General features: G+C 38.1%; 1 protein-coding gene across 1 annotated transcript in view; it reads right to left on the bottom strand.

The window, feature by feature from the left end:
• Positions 1-364: 364 nt before the first annotated feature.
• Positions 365-22124, bottom strand: part of LOC131039408 (WD repeat-containing protein VIP3) — a 64083-nt gene continuing 42323 nt past the window's right edge. The window contains exon 2 of the mRNA XM_057972158.2: positions 365-1319. Coding sequence (XP_057828141.1) covers positions 690-1319 — 630 coding nt within the window. The 3' untranslated portion in view covers positions 365-689. The remainder of the gene's footprint in view (positions 1320-22124) is intronic.

Below are 22124 nucleotides of genomic sequence, written 5' to 3'. Positions count from 1 at the left end.
TTTTGAAACTGCAGTTTATCAAAGCTAGGAATAAGCATAATAGAATCAACTGTTGAAATGCATGACAAAAATAAGAAAGATGAAGCTCAACAGTTATGAGAGAGTTAGTAACTAAGTAGCCAAGATTTGCCAAAAATAGACCATCTTGAAGGGTAGCAGCTAATAGCCATCCGTCAGTTATGGACCACTCTTACAAACAACATACAAAATGAAATTGACCTCCCTTGGAAGTGTAATGAATATTGTTCATCTACAGTTCAAGGGATTGGTAGTGTGGCTGTCCCCTGTTCAGGAAAAATGGTAAAAACTTGAAAAAAACAGGTCATACTAATTATATTGTACCACCAATCTAGACCAAAAAAGATAAACCCTGAAAAGTCCAATAGTGTTAAGTATTTCTGGAAAACATATTTCATATTCTTCATTAGGCTGAATAATGGAATCTGTAATTTTTCTGTCCTCTGAAAAATCAATTCCAGACTTTTGTAAGAAGCTTATAAATTGTAACTGAGATCAATGAAGGATGAGCAAGATACTTTATGCAATGTGACATAAATTTACAAAAAAAACCATTTTCTCTAAGGTGGAAGTAGAAGTCATGGGCTCAACCATTAACTGGGTAGACAAACAGAAATCATAAAGATCACATTAAAAGACCAAAACCCTCAAAAACCTGCAGACAACAAAGCTCAAGTGAAGTCATACAATGATATGCTTTTGTCATCAGAAACACTTGCAAGTCTGCCTGTTCTCACATCTTGAGCCCCAGGTGGACGAAATGCTACACCCCACACTTGATCAGTATGGTTGGTCATTGTTTGAACAGACGCCCTCATGGAAAGGTCCCAAAGTCTAACTGTCCTGTCACTAGATCCGGAGGCAATGGCTTGACCATCGGGACTCACATCAATGCTCAGAACCCAATTTGTATGTCCAGACATGGCACAGATGAGGCTCTTGTTTTCTACATCATAGCAGTGAATATGTGTATCATCTGAAGCAGTGTATAGGATCCGTGAATTAGTGGGAGAAAACACAAGAGATCGCACAGGCATATAGTGACCCTCCAAATTGTATAAAAATTTGCCACGTGCCACATCAAACACAGCTATCGTTCCATCCATTGTGCTGCATGCAAGTCTTCTGCCATCAGAGCTCCATGCAACAGCCAGAACAAATTTTCCTCCAGACTTGTCTGATGACTTTCCATTGGCACCCTCTCCTCTGGGAACTGCAAGAGAAACATCTGTCCGCCATGTAGCAGTATCCCATAGCTTCACAGAAGCACTGCCTCCTCCAGCAACAGCCAATAAGTCACCCTAATAGTAAAATGAAAAGTAATTTCAGAACTCTACCAGAAGAAAATAAAACATAAAAAACCAAAAACAAACTTAGATCAGCTTCATAATATCCTTGTCTGTAATCTTTTCCTCTTCTTTGGTCTGTAAGCAGCTTTTTATATACTACCAAACCTCTTTGGCACTCCCTATCACAAAGCATCTGCCCTTGCCTTCAATTAGCAATTATTCTGCCCCACTTGAGAAAGAGTGCCGCAGATAATCATACATAAAACACTCAAAAAGAGAACGATTTCAAATAACATTGGTATGACCATTAATTAATCTGCAGGATGGCACTTAAAGATACAAAATAGTGAAAACGTTTAAGTTCTTAACTTCTTCATACAAAGCAAGGTTTTTTGTGCAGCCATAATGTAAGTTCCAACAAACTATAGAGGATAATAACCACACCAATTCAAATTAAAATCTATTTCAAACTGATTGATCAGCAGATCTCTCTTTCATGACAGATAGATATTAACTCTTGGAGATTCTATCTTGAAGAAAACATAGCAGATTCGGAAATCATTCTTGAAGCAAACATAGCAGATGGGAAAATGTTTCTTGAAGTAAAAAATATATGTAGATTGGAAAAGAAATCTCCAAATAAACAATATTATCAGCATTGAAATTTATTATTTCCTAGGCTAAATCTGTTATTCATTCCCTAATTTTATTTGTATCCTCAAAAGGAGCTATGACAAGCTAAGAAAAAGATAATAAGGACTTTCTAGGTCCCAGCATAGCCACCGTGAAAGGGATATGGTGGATGGGAGGCCCATGCACGGAAAAGGGGACTTTATCCAAATATTTTTGTAATTGTGTACCTTTAACTTCAGCCTCATGACAATGCTCATGAGGAAACCAACTTTATGCTGATCCACCTGCAACGAATGCTTTATTAATGATCACTTAGCTTCTCAAGTTGCACAGCTCTTCCGCTTCTATAGCTCTCCAAAGAAATATCCCACAATCAAATTGTCTAATATTTTCATTTACCTCCCAAACCAGCTATATTTCCCTCAAAGGTTACCAATTAGACAGATTAATATTTGTTCTCTATGGGTCAGTTTTTCTTACATATCATAATATTATATCACATCACCTTTTATCTATCGTGTACTTGCAAACAAATACATTAATGTAACGTTGAAGCATAGCTATAAATGTATTGACTCCAAAAAACAGAAATATCAAACCAGCATTGACCAACTGCAAGCAACAGTATTACCTCTGTAATTTAACCACATTGAGCCAGTACCATCAAGGCAAGGGTAGGGATCACATATCAGAAGAAATATTGAACCCAAAATGCCTAGACAAATAATGGGTAAAACGAAGCGATACTGTTTGAAAAGAGTCAAAAGACACATTGAGCTTGTTATTTTAGAAAGAGTGCCCAAGTATCAGGCTTGTCAAAGAAATGTGTTTGGATTGCATAGAGTAATGAAGAGAACTAAAGAACATAGAACAATGGCATTTTCATGGAGACATGCAAAGCACATTAGTAATTGGATATGCTCGCTTCCAGGACAAAGATATGCAGAGTGGATTTACCACAGAACAAGATTTCCCACACAATCCAGGCATAAATCCTTGTCTGGATCCTGCAATAAGTTGGACAGAAATTGTCATGAGGGCATTCCAGAGATAATACTCTCTCCTGCTTTGGCTGAATAAGACTCAAAAGAGTTGTAATAAGTATGGCATGAAGAGCAAGCTGGCAAAGGAAATCACGATAATTCAAAGATTGACACCAGTGACAAATGCTGCTTCCAGAGAAGAGACCAGTTGCGCAAGGTTGCAAGCTACTGAATCATGAAGGCAGGATCTGAACAAGGATCATCCCAAGGAATGTCTTAGAGACTGATGGATTGATAAAATTATACCACTAACAGGAATCAAAAGCAATTAACAGAAACCATTGGTCTAGGAATCAGTCTGGACTCACCATTTTGATTGTCATTAGTCTTAACAAAGATCTGAGGTCCAAAGTTCTAATATAATAAATAATTGACATGCCAAGGACGGTAAAAAAGCTTGAGGAGAACTAAACAAAGTACAGAGATCATTTCTAAGAATGACAATAGGAAGAAACCCAAGCCTAATAAGGTGGTCTGGTTCTCGTTGCCTAAAATTTAAGAGTTATGGAACTACATGAGCAAGAGGAGCTTTAGATCTATAAAGATCACTTAGGATGACGAAACCAATGCTTGCACAAAATAGGTTATGTTTGCACGAATTAGACAAAAAAAAGGAGCGAAATTGCAAAGAATAAAGTTAATGTGGTAGAACCCAATGACCAAAGAGACTACAATACCGTATCACTTCTGAAACTAATGCAAATAATGAATTACGTGGCATAGTAAAACTTGTTGCAAAAAACAGAAATCCGATGCACACAAGCGCACACACACACAGAGTGGCATAGTAAAACTTGTTGCAAAAAACAGAAATACAATGCACACAAGCACACGAGCGCGCACGCGCACACACACACACACAAACACACCCACACACACACACACACACACACACACACATGTACAAACACACATGCACGCACACACACACATGTACAAACACACATGCACATGCACAAAAACACATGCACATGCACACGCACACACATGCGCGCACACACACATATACACATTTAGACACGTATATATATATTGAAGTTGCGTGGAAACGGATACACACACAAACATGCACATGCATGCACGCCCATGTGCACACACACACACATATACACATGTATATATGTATATTCTAAGTTGCATGGAAACGGATAAGGTATCAAATATGGATGCGACAAATTTTCAAGATCCCCTGACATAGATATGGCTAGGTATGACAACTATTGGAATATATATAGGAATATATATATAAATATATATAACTTCAAGAATATTTATGTATGTCCATATAGGGGATTTTATAATTTAATTTATAATATTTATTTTGCTATAATATGTTTGTCTTTAGTGATAGATATACATCCAGTGTTTCTCCAAGTTTCTGGGATTGTGGGATGTGGGGACAAGGTTAAGGAGAGCAAAAATTTTCTTGAATTTTCATGTGTGCGAGAATAGCTGTTAAAATAACCATAACAAACTAAAAGCAGCAGAAATTTTTATAACTAAATACCATGTGATGTGATAAGTTTGCAATGACAACACTCCCCCTTTCAGATTCTCAGAGTCTTTAGAACAGTATGCATCTCGTCAGGTTCTCGCCCAAACTCATGAGTCTGGGTCCAAGGTAACCCCAGCGTTTCAGTGGGTCAGACTCACAGACCAGCCAAGTCCAGCCTATTTATTTAAAACTGTTTTCACTCTAGTTGGATAACTTTTTTATCTTCAAAGGAGCTCATAGGGTTCAGCTAATAAGGGATTGAGTCGAAGAGCTGATATAAGGCATTGGATTTGAGTGACACATTTCCAACTTCCAACTTCAAGCATCAAGTGCAGGTCAGTTGAAAATCTTCATGCATGGGTTGAATAGGCTGATTGGGAGGTGGATCTTGTATCAATGGGGGTGGAGGATCTTTAAGCCATGCAGCTAGAGACAACGAAGTTTTCCAAAAGAATGAAGCTAGCTCTTCTGCAAATATAATGGTTGCAGCTGCTTCTTTGATATACTCATAGGCACAGGATCCAACAGCTTGGAGCTAATGTTGGAAGATGTGTCTCCTCTCAAGATTGGTTTGACTTTTATATGTATATTTTTAGTTTTTCCAGTACATGTACATGGATTTTGAAATCCACTGATTAGTCTACAAAAAGCAATATTAAGTATATTAAAACAGATTTTGTTTTGTATTGGGGTTCAAGTATAAAATTTGATGCACTTTTTATTTATTTTATTGTCTAAACATGTGTATGATAGATCTAGTTAATTAGTTTATGTTTCTATTAAAAGTTATTTGAAAAGAAGATGCAAGATATTTATTTTTTCCCTTAAATTTGTTAGTTTTCAATGTTTTTCAATTTGCTGAGTTTCATGAGTTTGTGCCAGGTTTTAGAGCTGAATTTGAGTCTTAGGCAGAAAATGGCTTGCTAAGTATATGTTGACTTCAAGTCTCTACACTATGGGCTTTAGCACTTTTTACCCCTTAAAATGTTACCTGTTATGCACTAAATGAAGTAGGTTGTGCAATCTTGAAAAAAGGAGGCCTCCTCTCCAAAGTTTCCAAGCCCCTTGGACATTCAGGATGTAATTCCAATCCCCAAGGACACATCTCTATGAAACATTGTGTAAATGGGTGCATAATTTTTTTAATATTTTATTTATTTTCACAAATTGAATCCTCTTCATAAATCCTAAATCGGATATGACACTAGATAGTGTGATGCCATTATCCAAATGTATTGGATATGGTGCAAATATAAGCTCATTTATGGATATGTTTGGATCAAATATCCATGTCAGATCAAGGTGTATCGTCTCTATTTAAGTCTGAGGCAAAAAATGGCTTGCCCAGTCTGTATTGACTCCAACTCTCTACACTACAATTTTTAGCATTTTTTCCCCTTTAAAAAGTTACCTTTTTATTTTTGCTCAATCTTGAAAAAATAGGACATCCTCTCCAAGTCCCCGAGTCCCTTGGACATTTGGGATGTTATCCCAATCCCCAAGGACATCTCTATGGAACATTGTTATAAATGTGTATAACTTTTTAAATATTTTATTTATTTTTGCAACAAAAAAAAAATTGAATTCTTTTCATAAATCCTAAACTGGATATTATACTAGATAGTGTAGTGTCATCTGCAATAAATCTAGAGGACACAAATCTAGAATGATCTATATGCTTTAATTAAGCTTTTTTCCACAATTTACTAATTACTAATCTCCCAATGAGAAAATTAGGAAATGGATAAATGGTACTTGGAATACAAAGTTTTGTGTTGTCACTCCCAAAAGGTTCCTTCATGATTGAGTGCGTAGATATAGAAGCAAAAAAAAAGTCTAGCCAACAAAACTGGGATGGTGCTGAAATGTCCCACTTAGTTTTTTTTCAATTTTTCAATACAATAATTTCACCCATTAGCGTTAGCAAAATGAAATACTGAGAGCAATACATATTGGTGATTAGACCAGCCACTTCCACTTTTCAGCAAGATAGAGAAATGCTGGAAATTAACAACTACTTGGCGGTATAACCAGCCTAAGTCACAAGGTTCGAATTCAAATTCGACAGCCAAGAAATTCGGATGAAATTCGGCAAGGGAAAAATTGGAAAAAAAAAATCGGATAAAATTCGCCTTATATAATTTCGTTTATTTTTAAATATATGTATACTTCTTATAAACTATCAAAATAGCATAACATTGCTGAAGTCATTATAAAAAGATGACACATTTATAAAATATAAACCATAAGAAACATGTGAAATCATTTAACAAAACATTATATTATCATTATATAAGAAACATGTGAAATCATTAAACAAAACATTATATTATCATTATATAATTGCTTTACATTGTAAATACATTATAAAAACATTAAACAAAACATTATATTGTCATTATGTAATTGCTTAACATTATATAATTGCTTAACATTGCTTAACATTATAGATTTGAAGTCATTATATTGTTGGGCAATACTGAATACAGATTATATGAATACCAAAACATTAAACAAAACATTAAACATTAAAAATTGGGGCAAACCAAAACATTATATGAATACCGTCGGGCAAACCAAAACATTAATAATTGAAGAAGCCTTCCTAAACACGGTTGTTGGCAACGATGGAGGAGGTATGCACGGCAATGATGGAGGAGGTACGCACGATAGCGCCAGCAAACACAGAGATAACCTGCCACAAACACAAAGAACCCGCCGTAGACTTAGAAATCGTTGCCGCAGACCCGCCGTAGACTCAGAAACCCTAAAAAAATGCTTCTCAGATTTTTCCTTCAGTAAAAAAAAATGTAGTCCTTGTCCGTACGAATTAATGGTCGAATTTGAACGATTTTTTTATAAATGTTTGAAATTCAATTAAATTCCAACCTCATCCTTGAAAATCGCCGTATTTTGTGACTTAGTAACCAGCCAGTTACAAATCCAAGAAAACTAAAATTGAATAAAGACAATCACTCAACCACTTATTCAGTGGGAGGACAGGAATACAAAATGAAATAGAGATAGGTGGCGAAGCCAGCCTCTTCCACTTATGCAATGGGCAATACAAGGAAGTATAATGCAGTATGAAAATGGACTGTTGAATACAGTCTTGCAATAAGCAAACTCTGCAAGATACCGTCAGTACATTGAAGCTCTAACCTCTAATGGATGCAAGAAGTACTCCAAGAAGCCCCAAACAAGAATACTGGAAAACACAAGCCAAAAAGAACACTTTACCAAATCTGATATAGCATATCAGCATTACCAAAAATCAGACCAGCAGCACTGTGAAGCCCATCAAAACACCTCTGAATGAGCTCCAGTGAAGTGTAGATGAAGCACAAAAGCTAGGCGGCCAAGGAGGGACAAGGAAACACGCCACCAAAGGGGTCTTAGCAAGGGAACACTCCAAAACAGAAAATCGAACTAGGGCAAACAGCAGCAAGTTCGATTTGAAATATGAAATCAACCACTCTACCAAAATCCACCAAAGTCTGAACAAATGGGCGCCAAGAGCATACAAAACTTTTGAATCCATACCCACAAAATTCGAAAAGCGGATCAGCTGTAAGGTTTCTTCACCAAGTTATCACACCAAACTTCTTGAAATCCACTGGTAATCTCTGAATGAGATCACTCTGTCTGCTAGGAGTTATATTTCAAACTCGAAACTGAAGATGAGCTAGAAGGGCACACAACCCCGAAGCCAAGACTCTGAAATCAATTCAGCAGTACTTTGTTATCAAACATTCATGGATACCAAAACAAGAGCCCAGCACTCTTATTTATAGACTCTAAGTCTCCAAATTCAAATTCACATTTCCTCCAAATGGACGCCAAACCCAAATGCACATTCACTTCACATTATTTTGAAATTACATTTCATTTCCCTTCCTTTCCAACTCAACCTTCACATAGAAGCGAATATACTTTATAAAAATGACAATAAAATAATAATGTGGTGCCCAAGGTAGATAAATGAAATATATTATAAAATTAACTTGTTTCTCCATAAGGCGTCCATCTTGCCTTATTAATATTTCACTTTATAAAATATTTTCCCTCAACAATAAATCACCCAAACCTTATATAAAATAATACTTTATTACCTCAAGTCGTCCCCTTAAGTCATAACCAAAAATACATAAGTCATACACCTAGGCCAAGGGAGGGCATTAAAAAATATTCAAAATACTTTTTCCATGTACTGAACAATTGCCAAAGTGAGCTGAAAGCCCAAAAATACTGAAAATTGCACTGCCAGAAATAGCCTCTGAACTAGACCACCGAAACCTGCCAAAAATAGTACTTACTATAAATAGCATACTGATAAAAATAGTTAAGTGTGTTCAAATGCATTTCAACCACATTCCGAGCAGCCGTCACAACTTACTAAAAATAGTAAGTCCGGAAAAGTCTTCAGATTCGTTTGCATTGATGAATACTAAGAGGGGGGGGTGAATTAGTATGCCAAAAATCTTTGCACTTAAACACTTTGCCAGACTGACAGTAAACCGGTAAAACAATTTAGCAGACAAACCGGTTAACAAACATGCAAACCAAATAGCTAATAATGCATTCACCCACAGAAGCACAAACACCATAACACTAAGAGATTTTGACGTGGAAACCCAAATGGGAAAAACCACGGTGAGATGGAACTCACAAGTAACTATCTGCAGAATACAAACCAGACCAGAACAGATCCTGTTAGGAATCTCAATCTCTGTTAGGAGATAAGTTCGATTAAAGACTACCTTGCTAGAGGATTTTAGATCCACAGATGTGAACCACCTTGTTAGAGGATTTACAAGAGGCTTTTGGGCCTACCTGGTTAAGGGCTACGGACTTGTCGAAGATGTGAATAATCAACAAGTGAGTGATCTAGCAAATAGCACAGATTGCTTGGTTAGATCCTTGATAGCTCGATCTTAATGCATTACAGCATTACTTCAGTCTTCTACAAATTCATACTCTCTCTAACTCTTCAGTTACCTTGAACCCTAGCAACAACATCAACCTCAACAACAACAACCTTAGAATCCTAGACATGATGTCCTTATAAAGGAATCTGATTTCATGTAGGTCCAATAGGATTACAATACAATTTCCTAGGTTCAATGCATCTGGACATATCTGGTAACACAACACAAAAAGCACCATCAGAGAGTCGGCACCGTCAAACGATCGGTGGATGGTAACTCATCACAAGATGCCGATTGGTAACTCATCACAGAGTATTACCGGTTCATAAAAAATATCGGTTGCTGGTTTGTCAAAATGAAGACTGGTAAAAATGTGTTATGCCGCTTTAATCCCTCGTACCGCTTGGTATCCACGAACCACTTGGGGTCAACATGCTGCTTCAAACCGGTAAACACATTCTGCAAAACATCAATAGTCTAAAGACTATAATACAACATACCGGTTGGAACAAATATCGGTTGTGCTCTAACTCACACATATGAAGAGGATCTTAATGCAAGTGTGTGTCCATCAATGACAATCACAACATGAACATTAGAAATGCCAACAATCTCCCCCTTTGGCATTGATGGCAACACTTAGGAAAATAAAATTTTGACATCCAAGTGTTTTACAACAAAAACATGCCATTAGCAAAATTGCTCCCCCTAAGCATATACACTATCCCTTTAATAATACGATGTATAACAATTTTGCATATAGAGCATAAACATTGAGATATCAGAGCATATATCAAAGCATATAGCAAAATTTTAAATCTAGATACTTCTCCCCTTTGCCAACAATGACAAAGTGCCGCTGAACAACCCTGTTTCCATTTGATATTAAAATAATAAAAGTTTATGACAACAAGGGATAATACTTGTCAAAAACAGATTTATAGTCCTGCAAGAATTGTTTCATCGATAGAGACCAGGACTCAAGTAGGGATGTGGCTACTTCTTTCTTTGTTTGCATCTGGGAGACCTGTTCTTCCATGGCATCAACTGTGTTCATCTCCTGTGTAACTGTCAAGGCATCCAGGTTCAGATAACACTTCTGAAGAATTTGCTGACATGGGAGTAGAACCAATTGTAGCTCCTGCAAATCTCTAGACCGTGTGCTGATCTCTTGCTCCATTTTGGCTGACTGGATGTGAAACTGGTGAACGGTTTGCCCATAAGTTGCAAAGGAATCATAAGGCATCTTGAATGTGCTCATGTAGGACTGTAAGTCTGTTTGAAGCTTTTGCTTCTGAGCTAGCACATCATCATAGAACATATGGGGTTGACAGATTTTGCTAAGTAGCAGATTTCCCTCATCCAAAGCATCCCTTATATCCTTTTGTTCTTTCTTCAGTTCAGTCCGGAGCTCATTCAACTTCTTTGCCAGAGCTATATTAAGAGCTTTTTGATGCTCCTTCTTGACATTAGCCTCTGCTGCCTCTTCAAGGCTCTGCACCTGATCATCTACTACTGTGCATAGGAGCTTAAATCTAGCTAGTGATGAATCGGTGTTTGGAAGAGTTGTACCGACTATCAAACCGGTAAGCGTATCCACAGCTGCTTGGATTACATCCTGCTCCTTCTTCCGTCGAATGATTTCAAGGCGCTCTTGAGCTACCTTGATGCTCTGCATTAGCTCCGTTTCACTTGCAGACTGGAGATCTATAAGACTGGTGAGATCAGCCGGTTTAGCTTGACTCTCGGTTGTCTTCGGAGTCTCCATCTGGGTGCTCTTCGCCGCTTCTCCTACCTTGTCCTCTTCCGCTTTCTTCTTCTCCGCTTCTCTCCTCTTCTCTGCTTACTTGTCTTCCTCAGCCTTTTTCTTTTCTGCTTCCTTTGTCTTCTCTTGTTCCTTATCTTCTTCTTCCTTCTTTTTCCTCTTTGCTTCCTCCTCCTTTTTCTCTTCTTCATCTTTCTTCTTTTTCTCCTCTTCATACTTTTTCTTCTTTTCTTCTTCTTCCTTCTTCTTTTTCTCCTCTTCATCCTTTTTCTTCTTTTCTTCTTCTTCCTTCTTCTTCTTCTCCTCTTCATCTTTCTTCTTTTTCTCCTCTTCATCCTTTTTCCGCTTCTCTTCTTCATTTTTCCGCTTCTCGGCCTCTTCCTTCGCCGCTTCCTTTCTATCCTCGGCTTTCTTCTCCTGTTTAGCCTGATGCTCATGTCCTATTGCCTCAAATGGTATCTCTTGGGTAACATCCTCAGCATCCAAAGCATCGACATCAATGGTGTCGATTGGTTCAACAACCAGATTTCCTTCATCATCAAATGCTTCATCCGGTTTGGATATAACCGGTTCTTTCTCAGCTTGCCGGTTGGCGAGACGCACTTTGTGAGTCTGGACAGCTGTTTTCATATACAAATGGGTGTCTTTTTCGACATCAGCAACTCTACCTTCTAACAGCCAGAGTCTTCTTTTTCTAGTGAAGAAGAGTCCTTTGTTTTGGTCAATAACATCATACAACTCAGAATTTGACAGGTCGGGAAAGTACTGTGCAAAAACCTTCTCCCTAATTTCCTGTTCTTTCTCTATGGCAATTCGCCATCTATTATCTAATGACATATATAGAGAATCTGGTGTCTGAGATTTGATCTTTGAGGGCGACCGGTCATAAATACTGAATTATTTCCTTTTCAACCGCTTCCTTTTCATCCTCATTGAAGTCATCAAAACACTCAAGTAAGTCATTTAGCACTTTTCTCCTAATATTCTTTATTGTTCTTTGAAAATGTGTCAAAGGTTTATAGGAAGAGATATCTATATTTACTAGTGCAGATGATGCTGGTTCATCCTTTGTCTTCCTCTTTGCTTGACGTGTTTTCTTTGGCTTTTCCTCAGACAAGGTTTCTTCTGAGTCTGGAGAGGTGTTCCTTGTCTTCCTCTTTCTCTGGAACACTTTAGCCAATGCAGCTTCCGGTTTCCTCTTGGCTGGTGACCGCTTGGTCACTTTTGGAGTTCCAGTAGTAACCGGTGCAGATGCTATAGGCACTGCCTTTGCCTTCTTCACTGTCGGTTCCTTTTCTTTCATTGCTGGTGGTTCCTCAACCGGTGCTATCCTCTCTAGGTAGGTGCCGGTTCTCTTCGCCTTAGGATCAAGCAGTGAGGCAATAAGGGTAGAGGCATACCCTTCCAGCATATCGTACATCACCTCATAGCCCATTGGCTCTACTTCTTCCTGTCTAGGCTCAACAGCCTCCATTATGCATTTATCTACTTGGATGGTGAAGCAGATGTCATCTTCATATTTCTTGACGATATCACCTGAGATCCTCATCCTTTGGCTCATTTTTCGTCTGAACTCATCAAAATACTTGTTCAGAACATCAGGGTAACCGGTTCCAATTGCTTGAATGCTCTCCTTGATTTGCTTGGTTACCGGTTGGTCAGGAGACCACTGGACATCTCCTACTCTTGGAAAGTATCCTTAAAAATAAAAGAACAACCCGACCAGTAGTTGTCCGAACTTAAACCTTTGTGCATTATCCTGTTTGATCGACTTCAGGTTTGACAGGAGTTGCCTCTGCATACCGGTGCACAGGTCAAATGATGCGTCCTCCTTAATCATCCGGTAAGCGGCATTTACCGCTACAGCAGATACAGAGTTAATTCTACTGGCAGAGAATGTCCGGTAGCCTATCACCATGCAGGCATACTTAACTAGATCATCCTTGATGGAGTTGACTGTCATGCCTCGTGAGTCGCTCACTGAACCGGTGAGCCTTGTCATTTTAGTTTTGCTTATTGTCCTTAGGGCTGGCACTTCCCCTGTGTTGCAGAAACCGGTGACTGCATGAATTGCCTGCGGCGTAATATCATGCGTCCTCTCCAGGTACATCTTGTCACCGTGGACTTTGCTCAAAATGATCCTTATGTGATCTTCTGTAAAATCTTCCAAGAAGTAGACAGCATTCTGGAGTTTCTTCTTCTCCAAGATATTATACTCCGGTTTGATTTTCTTATCCTTGCCACAAAACAAACCTAACTAGAGTGGATAGCTAGAGACCCTAGGTCTTCAATCTTGCAGTCTATGTAGTCAGAAATTCCCTCTTCTACTATCACACCAGTTGGAACTTGTGATAGAGCATTATACTTGGACTTTCGTTGAATAAAACTTTCAGATTCAATAGATGCACTAGAACTGGTATGAGATGCGGAAGCCATGATAGAAACTTTAAGAACATCGAGAAATACCTTTTTTTTAAAACACGTGAATTTAGGGCTTTCCGATTCTCCTTCACTCCACACTCCGTCAGTTGCTGAATCACCGCTTTGTGTTCTCCACTTGACCGTTTGCAGTTTGAATTTGAATCTCCTTCGCGGTTTGTCAATTTCTCAAGATCTCAACTCAAATCGCCTTTCCGTCGCTCTGCTCTTTGAAAAACTTTTCTTCGCTCGAAAACAGATAGTGAGAAATGATTTGAAAAATGCCTTTAAACATATCTCTCACCTACCGCCATTAATGCTCCTCTATTAGGGTGTAAACCCTAATTTGCCTTTTTACCGTTTCCGGTCTTCTGCCAAGCGACAGGTATCACATACCGGTTAAGGGCTTTTACTGGTGTAAACTAGGGGTTCGAAACATTTCGCCGTTTGCTCCCCCTAAGCTTTTCTGAGGCTTAGTTTGCCGGTTCCGATATTTCCACACTAGGTGCAGAAACCAATTCCTCTTGTAACACCACTGGTTTCTTCTTCCAAGTTTTGTTCATATCCGCTTGAACGGTGTTAACATCAATGTCTCCTTCCGGAGTGACCGGTATATCATCAGATATGTTCTTTCTTGATCTACAGAGTCTGGCAATGTGACCCGGTTTGTTGCAAAGATAGTAGACCAATCCAGGTGCTCTCCAAGGTCCATTGTTCATGTTTCCATTCTTCCTTTTGCATGTTGCACCAGTGTGACCATGACCATGACAGATCATACAATTTGCTCTCCATCCGGTTGCCGCTTGATAGCCACCGCTTCTTGGTTGATGATTGAAGACATTAAACCGGTTGTGATTCCAGTTCAAAAAAGGTTCGAGACCAACTCCTTGGGTCCTCTGAGGATATCTTCCAGTGTCATTCATGACAGACCTACATTCAAATGCTCTATGCCCATACTTGTTGCATGCATAACAGTTACCATTGAATCTATAGGATCTAGGCTTATCATTTAGGAAATAAGGAAAATTGTTGTAAGCCTTACTCCTACACACATTTGCAGTATGTCCTTTAAGACAATTAAAGCAAACAGGTTTAAACTTTTGCTTACCTTTATCCTTTGATGCCGGTTGTTTCTTTGATGCTCCAGCATTTGTACCAGAGGTCTCACCTTCCTCATGACCGGAATAACCAAGTCCATTGGTATTCTTGACCGGTTTGGCAGATTCAAGCTTTTGCTCAAGCTTGACAGTACTCTTGTTGAACTTAGCAAGTATTTCCTTTGACTCAGAGAGTTCTTTGGAAATAGCAGCATTTGCTTCCATCAGGTTTTCATTCTCAGAGATGGCACTGTTCAGTTCACCTTGCATGTCGTCCTTTTCCACTTTGCTAGCATGGAGTTGAGCAGTTAGGGCACTGATCTCTTGTTTCAACTTGGAGATCTCATGATCTCTTTCTTTCATCAGATTTTCAGCTTTCCTCCGGTTCTCAAGCTCTTGACACATCCGGATAGTCAGTCCTTCCAACTCCTTTCTCAGGTTGGAGTTTGATTCATTCAACTTGTTTACTTTTGCAATTAGGGCTTCCATGTCTGCTTCATCTGCAGAACTATTTTCAAATAGCTCCATTAGCTTTTCTGCATGTTCTCTCCTTTTTGCTTGAGATGCCTTGTATTTGACCATAAGATCATCATAGGCTTGCTCAGACTGAGTGAGCCGTTGAGTAAGTTCCCTCAAGGTGTATTCCCCCATATCTCTTTCCAACTGGTTAAACTTATAGAAAGGTAGGCTTTGATACCAATTGATGAATACTAAGAGGGGGGGGTGAATTAGTATGCCAAAAATCTTTGCACTTAAACACTTTGTCAGACTGACAATAAACCAGTAAAACAATTTAGCAGACAAACCGGTTAACAAACATGCAAACCAAATAGCTAATAATGCATTCACCCACAGAAGCACAAACACCATAACACGAGATTTTGACATGGAAACCCAAATGGGAAAAACCACGGTGAGATGGAACTCACAAGTAACTATCTGCAGAATAGAAACCAGACCGGTTAAGGTCTTACAACGTTCTTTACTAGAACAGGTCCTGTTAGGAATCTCAATTTCTGTTAGGAGATAAGTCCGATTAAAGACTACCTTGCTAGAGGATTTTAGATCCACAGATGTGAACCACCTTGTTAGAGGATTTACAAGAGGCTTTTGGGCCTACCCGGTTAAGGGCTACAGACTTGTCGAAGATGTGAATAATCAACAAGTGAGTGATCTAGCAAATAGCACAGATTGCTTGGTTAGATCCTTGATAGCTCGATCTTAATGCATTACAGCATTACTTCAGTCTTCTACACATTCATACTCTCTCTAACTCTTCAGTTACCTTGAACCCTAGCAACAACATCAACCTCAACAACAACAACCTTAGAATCCTAGACATGATGTCCTTATAAAGGAATCTGATTTCATGTAGGTCCAATAGGATTACAATACAATTTCCTAGGTTCAATGCATCTGGACATATCTGGTAACACGACACAAAAAGCACCGCCAGAGAGTCGACACTGTCAAACGATAGGTGGATGGTAACTCATCACAAGATGCCGATTGGTAACTCATCACAGAGTATTACCGATTCATACAAAATACCGGTTGCCAGTTTGTCAAAATGAAGACTGGTAAAAATGTGTTATGCCGCTTTAATCCCTCGTACCGCTTGGTATCCACGAACCGCTTGGGGTCGACATGCCGCTTCAGACCGGTAAACACATTCTGCAAAACATCAATAGTCTAAAGACTATAATACAACATACCGGTTGGAACAAATACCGGTTTTGCTCTAACTCACACATATGAAGAGGATCTTAATGCAAGTGTGTGTCCATCAATGACAATCACAACATGAACATCAGAAATGCCAACATGCATGTCACACCACAAGGCTCCCAGAAAAATAAGATGTTCTTGCCCCCACTTACTAAAAATAGTAAGTTCAGAAAAGTCCTCAAATTCAATTGTATGTCACACCATCGCGAAGCTCTCTGAAAACCCAGAAAGAATCCAAAGTTAGAACTGTAAAATTCCAACATGTAAGCCACCAAAGCATCCTCCTAGAAAAAAGGATACCCTAATTTTTGCCTCTGACTGACCAACGGGTCTCAAAATTGGCCAACAGTCCCCAAAACAAACTAGAGCGAAAAGGGGACATTACAGGTGCATGGGATGAGATCATATCATCAAGGTTGGATAACCAATTTTCATCTGATCAACCATAAAATCTTGAAAGCCCTATTGTGGTTTGCCTTTATAATCTTCCAATGGAATACTTGGATTTGTTAATACTTTCAAATTTTGGAAATTCCTTGAGAATCTTAAGAAAGGAGAAGCTAGCATTTATGTCTACATATGTGTCCAAGTAGATATGTATTTCTATTCAAGTAGATATGTCTCTCTCTTATTGAAAACCTTGAGTTAAAATCATTGAAGGGCTCACAATTACAACAAATTGAATTGGAAGTCCCACAAGTTTTCGGCAATGACAATCAAAAACTAGAATACTTTTCTTCTACTTGCGAAAAAGGGAAAAAGGTGTTGGGTGGAAACTAAAACCCACTCAAACGAGGTAAGGATTCGGAAAATTAAAAAGAAATGTACGAGAGAAATTTTGGATCAAGAAGGAAATCATCTAATGTAAACACAAATGCTTAATTTTGAACCTATAAGAAATTATTTAGTTGAGGGCCCCAGGGTGTAAACATGTTGGTAATAAGCCAAAAACCTGGACCAAAGATGGGTTGTAACTATTGGGGCCAGTAACTCAGTAGAGCACTTCAACAACAAATGGAAGGTCCTAGGTTTGAGCCCTGGCTGGTCCATGAAAGCTCAACATGGTATAAGATCCAAGCCAGGCTAGGAAACCCAAGCATTCTATAAGAGTGGCTTAACGGGAGGTATCGGTAATAAGCTGAACCCAGACCAAAGATGGGTTGTTCCTATAGGGGCCAGTAGCTCAGTTAATAGAGCACTCCAACGGTAAATGGAAGGTCCTAGATTTGAGCCCTAGCTGGTCCATGAACTCAACCAATGGGAACACAAATGCTTGATTTTGAATCTATAAGAAATTTTTCAACTGAGGACCTTGAGGTGTTAAGGGAAGAAAACCAACATCAAGGAGAAAATCCACCTCCCTCGGTAGGTGTAACAATTTTGAATGAACAAGGAATTGTCCCTTTGGAGGTAGGAGTTTGAAGATTATGAAGAATATTCTTTGAAAAAATGAGGAAATTCTCTCCATTGAATACAAAACAATAAGCCAATCTTCTTCCCTTAAAACAAAGGCCAATTGTCAATGACATAAGAAGAAAGGCAAGAATTCAACAAGGGGAAAGGAGAGACTAAGGCAAGATCTAGTAAACAACTGAAAAACTCTTGGAATGAATGTGGGATCTACAGGAGGGAAAAACCTCTCCTACAAGTCAACTAAGATCATTTCACAAAAGATGCTTTATAAAGTGTCATTCGCACATATACAATGTGGATAGAGTTTCCTTCCAAGAATCAAAATTGAATAATGTGGAACATAAGGTACAATTATGAGAATAAAAAGCATTGGAATGGTAAAACTTATAGAAGCTAATGGAGCATAAGGTGAGGCTTATGATTCTATGCTTGTCCTCCTCTACTAAAATCAACATTATTGGGATACTACAATGCTGGTAACTTTTTAGAATGGCAAGTTTCTCGTTGAATCTATATTTTTTTCTTATTAATGTTTATGGACCAATAGGATGTATTCTCAAAACGAGAGCAAAGAAGCAAATTTATGTCACCCTTAACACACTTGATGAAGAGTTGATTATCCTTGGTAGTAACTTCAATGCCATCTTAGGGGAAAAAACATAATCACAAATGAATTTCTTAGAATTTGAAGAGATTGGTCTTGCATGAAAAGTTACCAAAAAAGTTACCAAAAACAACTTTTTACCTGAACAAATAGAAGGTTTGGTTTTTATATTATTACTACAAAAGAGTTGTGGTCTTATGAAACTTTCGTATTGTGTCAAGTTTTTAAATTGAAGTATATTGTTTTCCCACAAGTCATGACCAAGTCTTGTCTAGTCTATACTTCATGTTGTCTTTTTATGAATGTTTGCAAGATCATGGAATGAAGCTCTTGAAAACATCCATCACAGTGAAGAAAAGAAGTTCTTAAATGAGAAATTTGTTATGCTGAGATCAAGAATACACTTGGACATAGTGAGCAAAAAATAGAGAAAGCATTTAGAGGTGTGTGAAGAAGTGCACACTTGATAAAGGTGGAAGTATAGTTAAAAAAAATTGCATATAGGTACATCTCTAATTATGATGGGTGTGTCCACCAAAGCAAAAGCAGAGTCACATATAGGATTCGGGTGCACCTGGAAGAAGAAAATTCAAATTGCAATCAAAGTCTGGAATATAGGTGCATGCAAGGGTTTAGAGGTGCACTTCCATGAAGAGGGTTTGCCTTCACAATCAGAGAATAGTGTAGAGGTGTGCACCTAGAGCATTATGTTAGTGTAGAATATTCCTTATAGATAAGCCTGCTAGTGGATAATATCTTCTAGGATAAGCTTTCTTAGGTGTACTTTCTTGCATAGAGATCATATACTACAATTCTAGATAGCAGTTGCTATTCTATGTGGTAGTTGCTCTTTGCTATATACATGTTCATCTATTATGAGTATGATTAATCTAGTTAGCTAATCCATTCAACAATTGCTTGCATATTCTGTTATTTCTATTAATCTCTTAGCTTGCTGGTACCAGCATTCTATTCTAAGCTTCTGGCCATTCTGACATGGTATCAGAGCACTTTCTACTTTGAATGCTACTCTGGCATTATTTGTTGAGTTTGTATTTTTTTAAATAATGTTGCATGCAATCTTGGGTTTGTTGTGTGTTCTTTATTCGAGGCCATTCAAGTGTTACTAAAGAAAGGCCAACTGAAGGACATGCTGAATTGGTAGTGAAGGCTTGATCAAAGGCTGTTTGTCAGCATCCAATTTCTTTCAAAGCTCTGAAAGAGATGGTGACTTAGAGCTTCTAGTAGAGGCTGCAGTTTGCCCTCTGTGGTGGCTTGTTTGCCTTTTCTTGTCATTTTTGTTGTTGGTGTGAGGAGTTTCCCATGCGTGCTATAAAAAAAGGTGCTCTTTTTCTACATGCATGAGGTTTTGGAGAGACTATTTTTCCTGCCTGCTTTGATTTATGTTTGGCACAAACCACGGAAAGTTTTTTGCAGGCTGCTTTTTGCATGTAGAGGCAAGTCTTTTTTTGTGCATGGGAGGAATACGTCTTTGTTTTTCCTTTGCAAGCTGTTCTACATTGTGAAGCATTTTGAGCAACAATTGAAGGGATCAACCTGCACAAATCTGGTCTTTTGTGCATAATAGACAATCTGCAAGGCATGCATGCAAGTCGTGTGACTCGTGAAAGGAGGCATATCAAAGCATTCACTTTCCTCTATGTGGGCATGTAGGAAGAACTTGTCAATAGCTATTTGAATCCATAGGCAAACAAACAAGGGAGGCCCTAAATGAGTGTTGGGGATGGCCCAAATCCATTCTACCAGTATTTATCTTGTTGAAAAGAAATATTTATTTTCCCTAGTTGGAAGACATCTATGTAAGCTGTTGCAAGTCAGTTTGCTTTTGTGGAGGTCATTTAAAGCATTTGATTGTGGGCGATCTGTCAAGGCTGCAAGCAGAGCAAGCTTTTGACCAAGGATTTGCAAAACCATGAAAGTTTTGATTTCACCTGTGATCTGCATTGATTTTCCATTTTGTAAGCCACTCACCTATCTTCTTGCAGACTACCTTGTTTCATGGTCCTTGTCATAACTTTTGAGTGTCGTATCTGCTAAATGCAGGGGCGTTTGGAAGTCGATTATAGCAAAGGGAATCTTTTACCTATCTTTGCAAGGCCAAAGTCTTTTCCTAGCCATGCGAGCATTTAGCAAAGGTCTGCATTGTGTTGATGTTCTATCTTTTGCCAATGTTATTCTCCTTTGAGGGCAGACTATTGGTGTAAGGACACATTCTACTTCTTTGCAAACTATCATCAACCTTGTGAGAAGGTGTTGAAAGACAAAAAGAGTATCCTTTGTGCACTGTGTGATCCAGGCATAATCTTGAAGTTTTTTCCAGCTTTCATTTGATAGAAAGCGATCCAAGTTGTTCTTGACAGTGCAGGTTGTGAGCTATTTTCCATGAATGCTTTTCCCTTTGCATGTATGAAGGGGAATTGCCTTTTTGCATGCTTTTCTTGGACTTTGCATGTAACACCATGGATTTTTATTCTCCCTTAATTAATTTTGAGAGCATTCACTTGAAGAAGAGAAACAAGTTAACCTAGGAGTGCCTTATTGTCTACAACTAGTAGAACCTTTGCCTTTGAACCAAAAAGGTGGAGGATTCTCATGATGCCATCAACTTGGATGACATCGATCCTTTTGCTAGATGGATTATCGAACAAGAACATAGTGATGTCATGCTTACTGATGACAATCTCTTTTGACTTGGAGAGAGCAGAAGTAAAGTAGTAGAGTTGGATACATTGGAGGAAAATGAAGACATTTTTGAGGAAACAATCAATCCTTATTTTGATACCAATTTACCTTATAGTTCAAGGCCCAAAAAATTAAGTTACAGTAGGAGGGGGAAGAGGTAGATGTAGATTGTCTTTGGGCTGTTTTTGTGATATGCAAACAATTGTATTTATTTATAATTTTGTTGTAATACAATGTATTGTTTGACTTTGAAACTTTAAAATTTTAAATTTTGAGCATTTGAGGGTCATATTACATGTAATGTTTGGAATATGACAAATTGTTAATCAAATTAGGCTTGTGTTCTCTCAATGCATTGATTTATGTATTTTTTGCCGTGTTTTATCTACTCTGTGCTTAGTCTCAAGTTTGAATCAAATTTTTGGTCTGTTGACTCTGCACTTCCAAAACTAGCGACTTAATGCCTGCTGTAGTACAAAGCATTTAGTAATTAGTTAAGTGATCGTAATAACACATAAAGAGAAACACTTCAATAACTTAAAAGAAAAATAGGCATACTAATTTCTATTGAATGAAGAACAAATTTTGGAACAACAATAATGAATAATTGACGAGCAACAATTTCAGCAACAAGTAGGTATAAAATTTACCATTCAGAAATATAGTGCAAAAAGACACTAATTTATAATGTTTACAAAGCTATTGTTTGAAAACAAATTAAAAAACTATCAGCTACTTCTACTCTTAAGAACAACTTGGTGCATACAGTTTTCATTACAGAATTTTATCCACTCAAATTAAAACTAAAATCAAGTGACTACCAGTCAGATTGATGATAGGAATTATTACAAACTACCACTTAGAAGCCACATATTTTGCATGACAAGAGTTCCAAAGATACATGATTTTAAACTAATTGTCTTTGAGCTAAAAATAGTGCGAACTAAAAACAAAGGTAGCTAAAAATAACAAGGTCTATAAATAGCATCA

The sequence above is a fragment of the Cryptomeria japonica genome, chromosome 10 (assembly GCF_030272615.1).
Source record: "Cryptomeria japonica chromosome 10, Sugi_1.0, whole genome shotgun sequence".
NCBI lineage: Eukaryota > Viridiplantae > Streptophyta > Pinopsida > Cupressales > Cupressaceae > Cryptomeria > Cryptomeria japonica.
The sequence above is the reverse complement of the archived record's forward strand: the minus strand, read 5'-3'. Positions and strand labels throughout refer to the sequence as shown.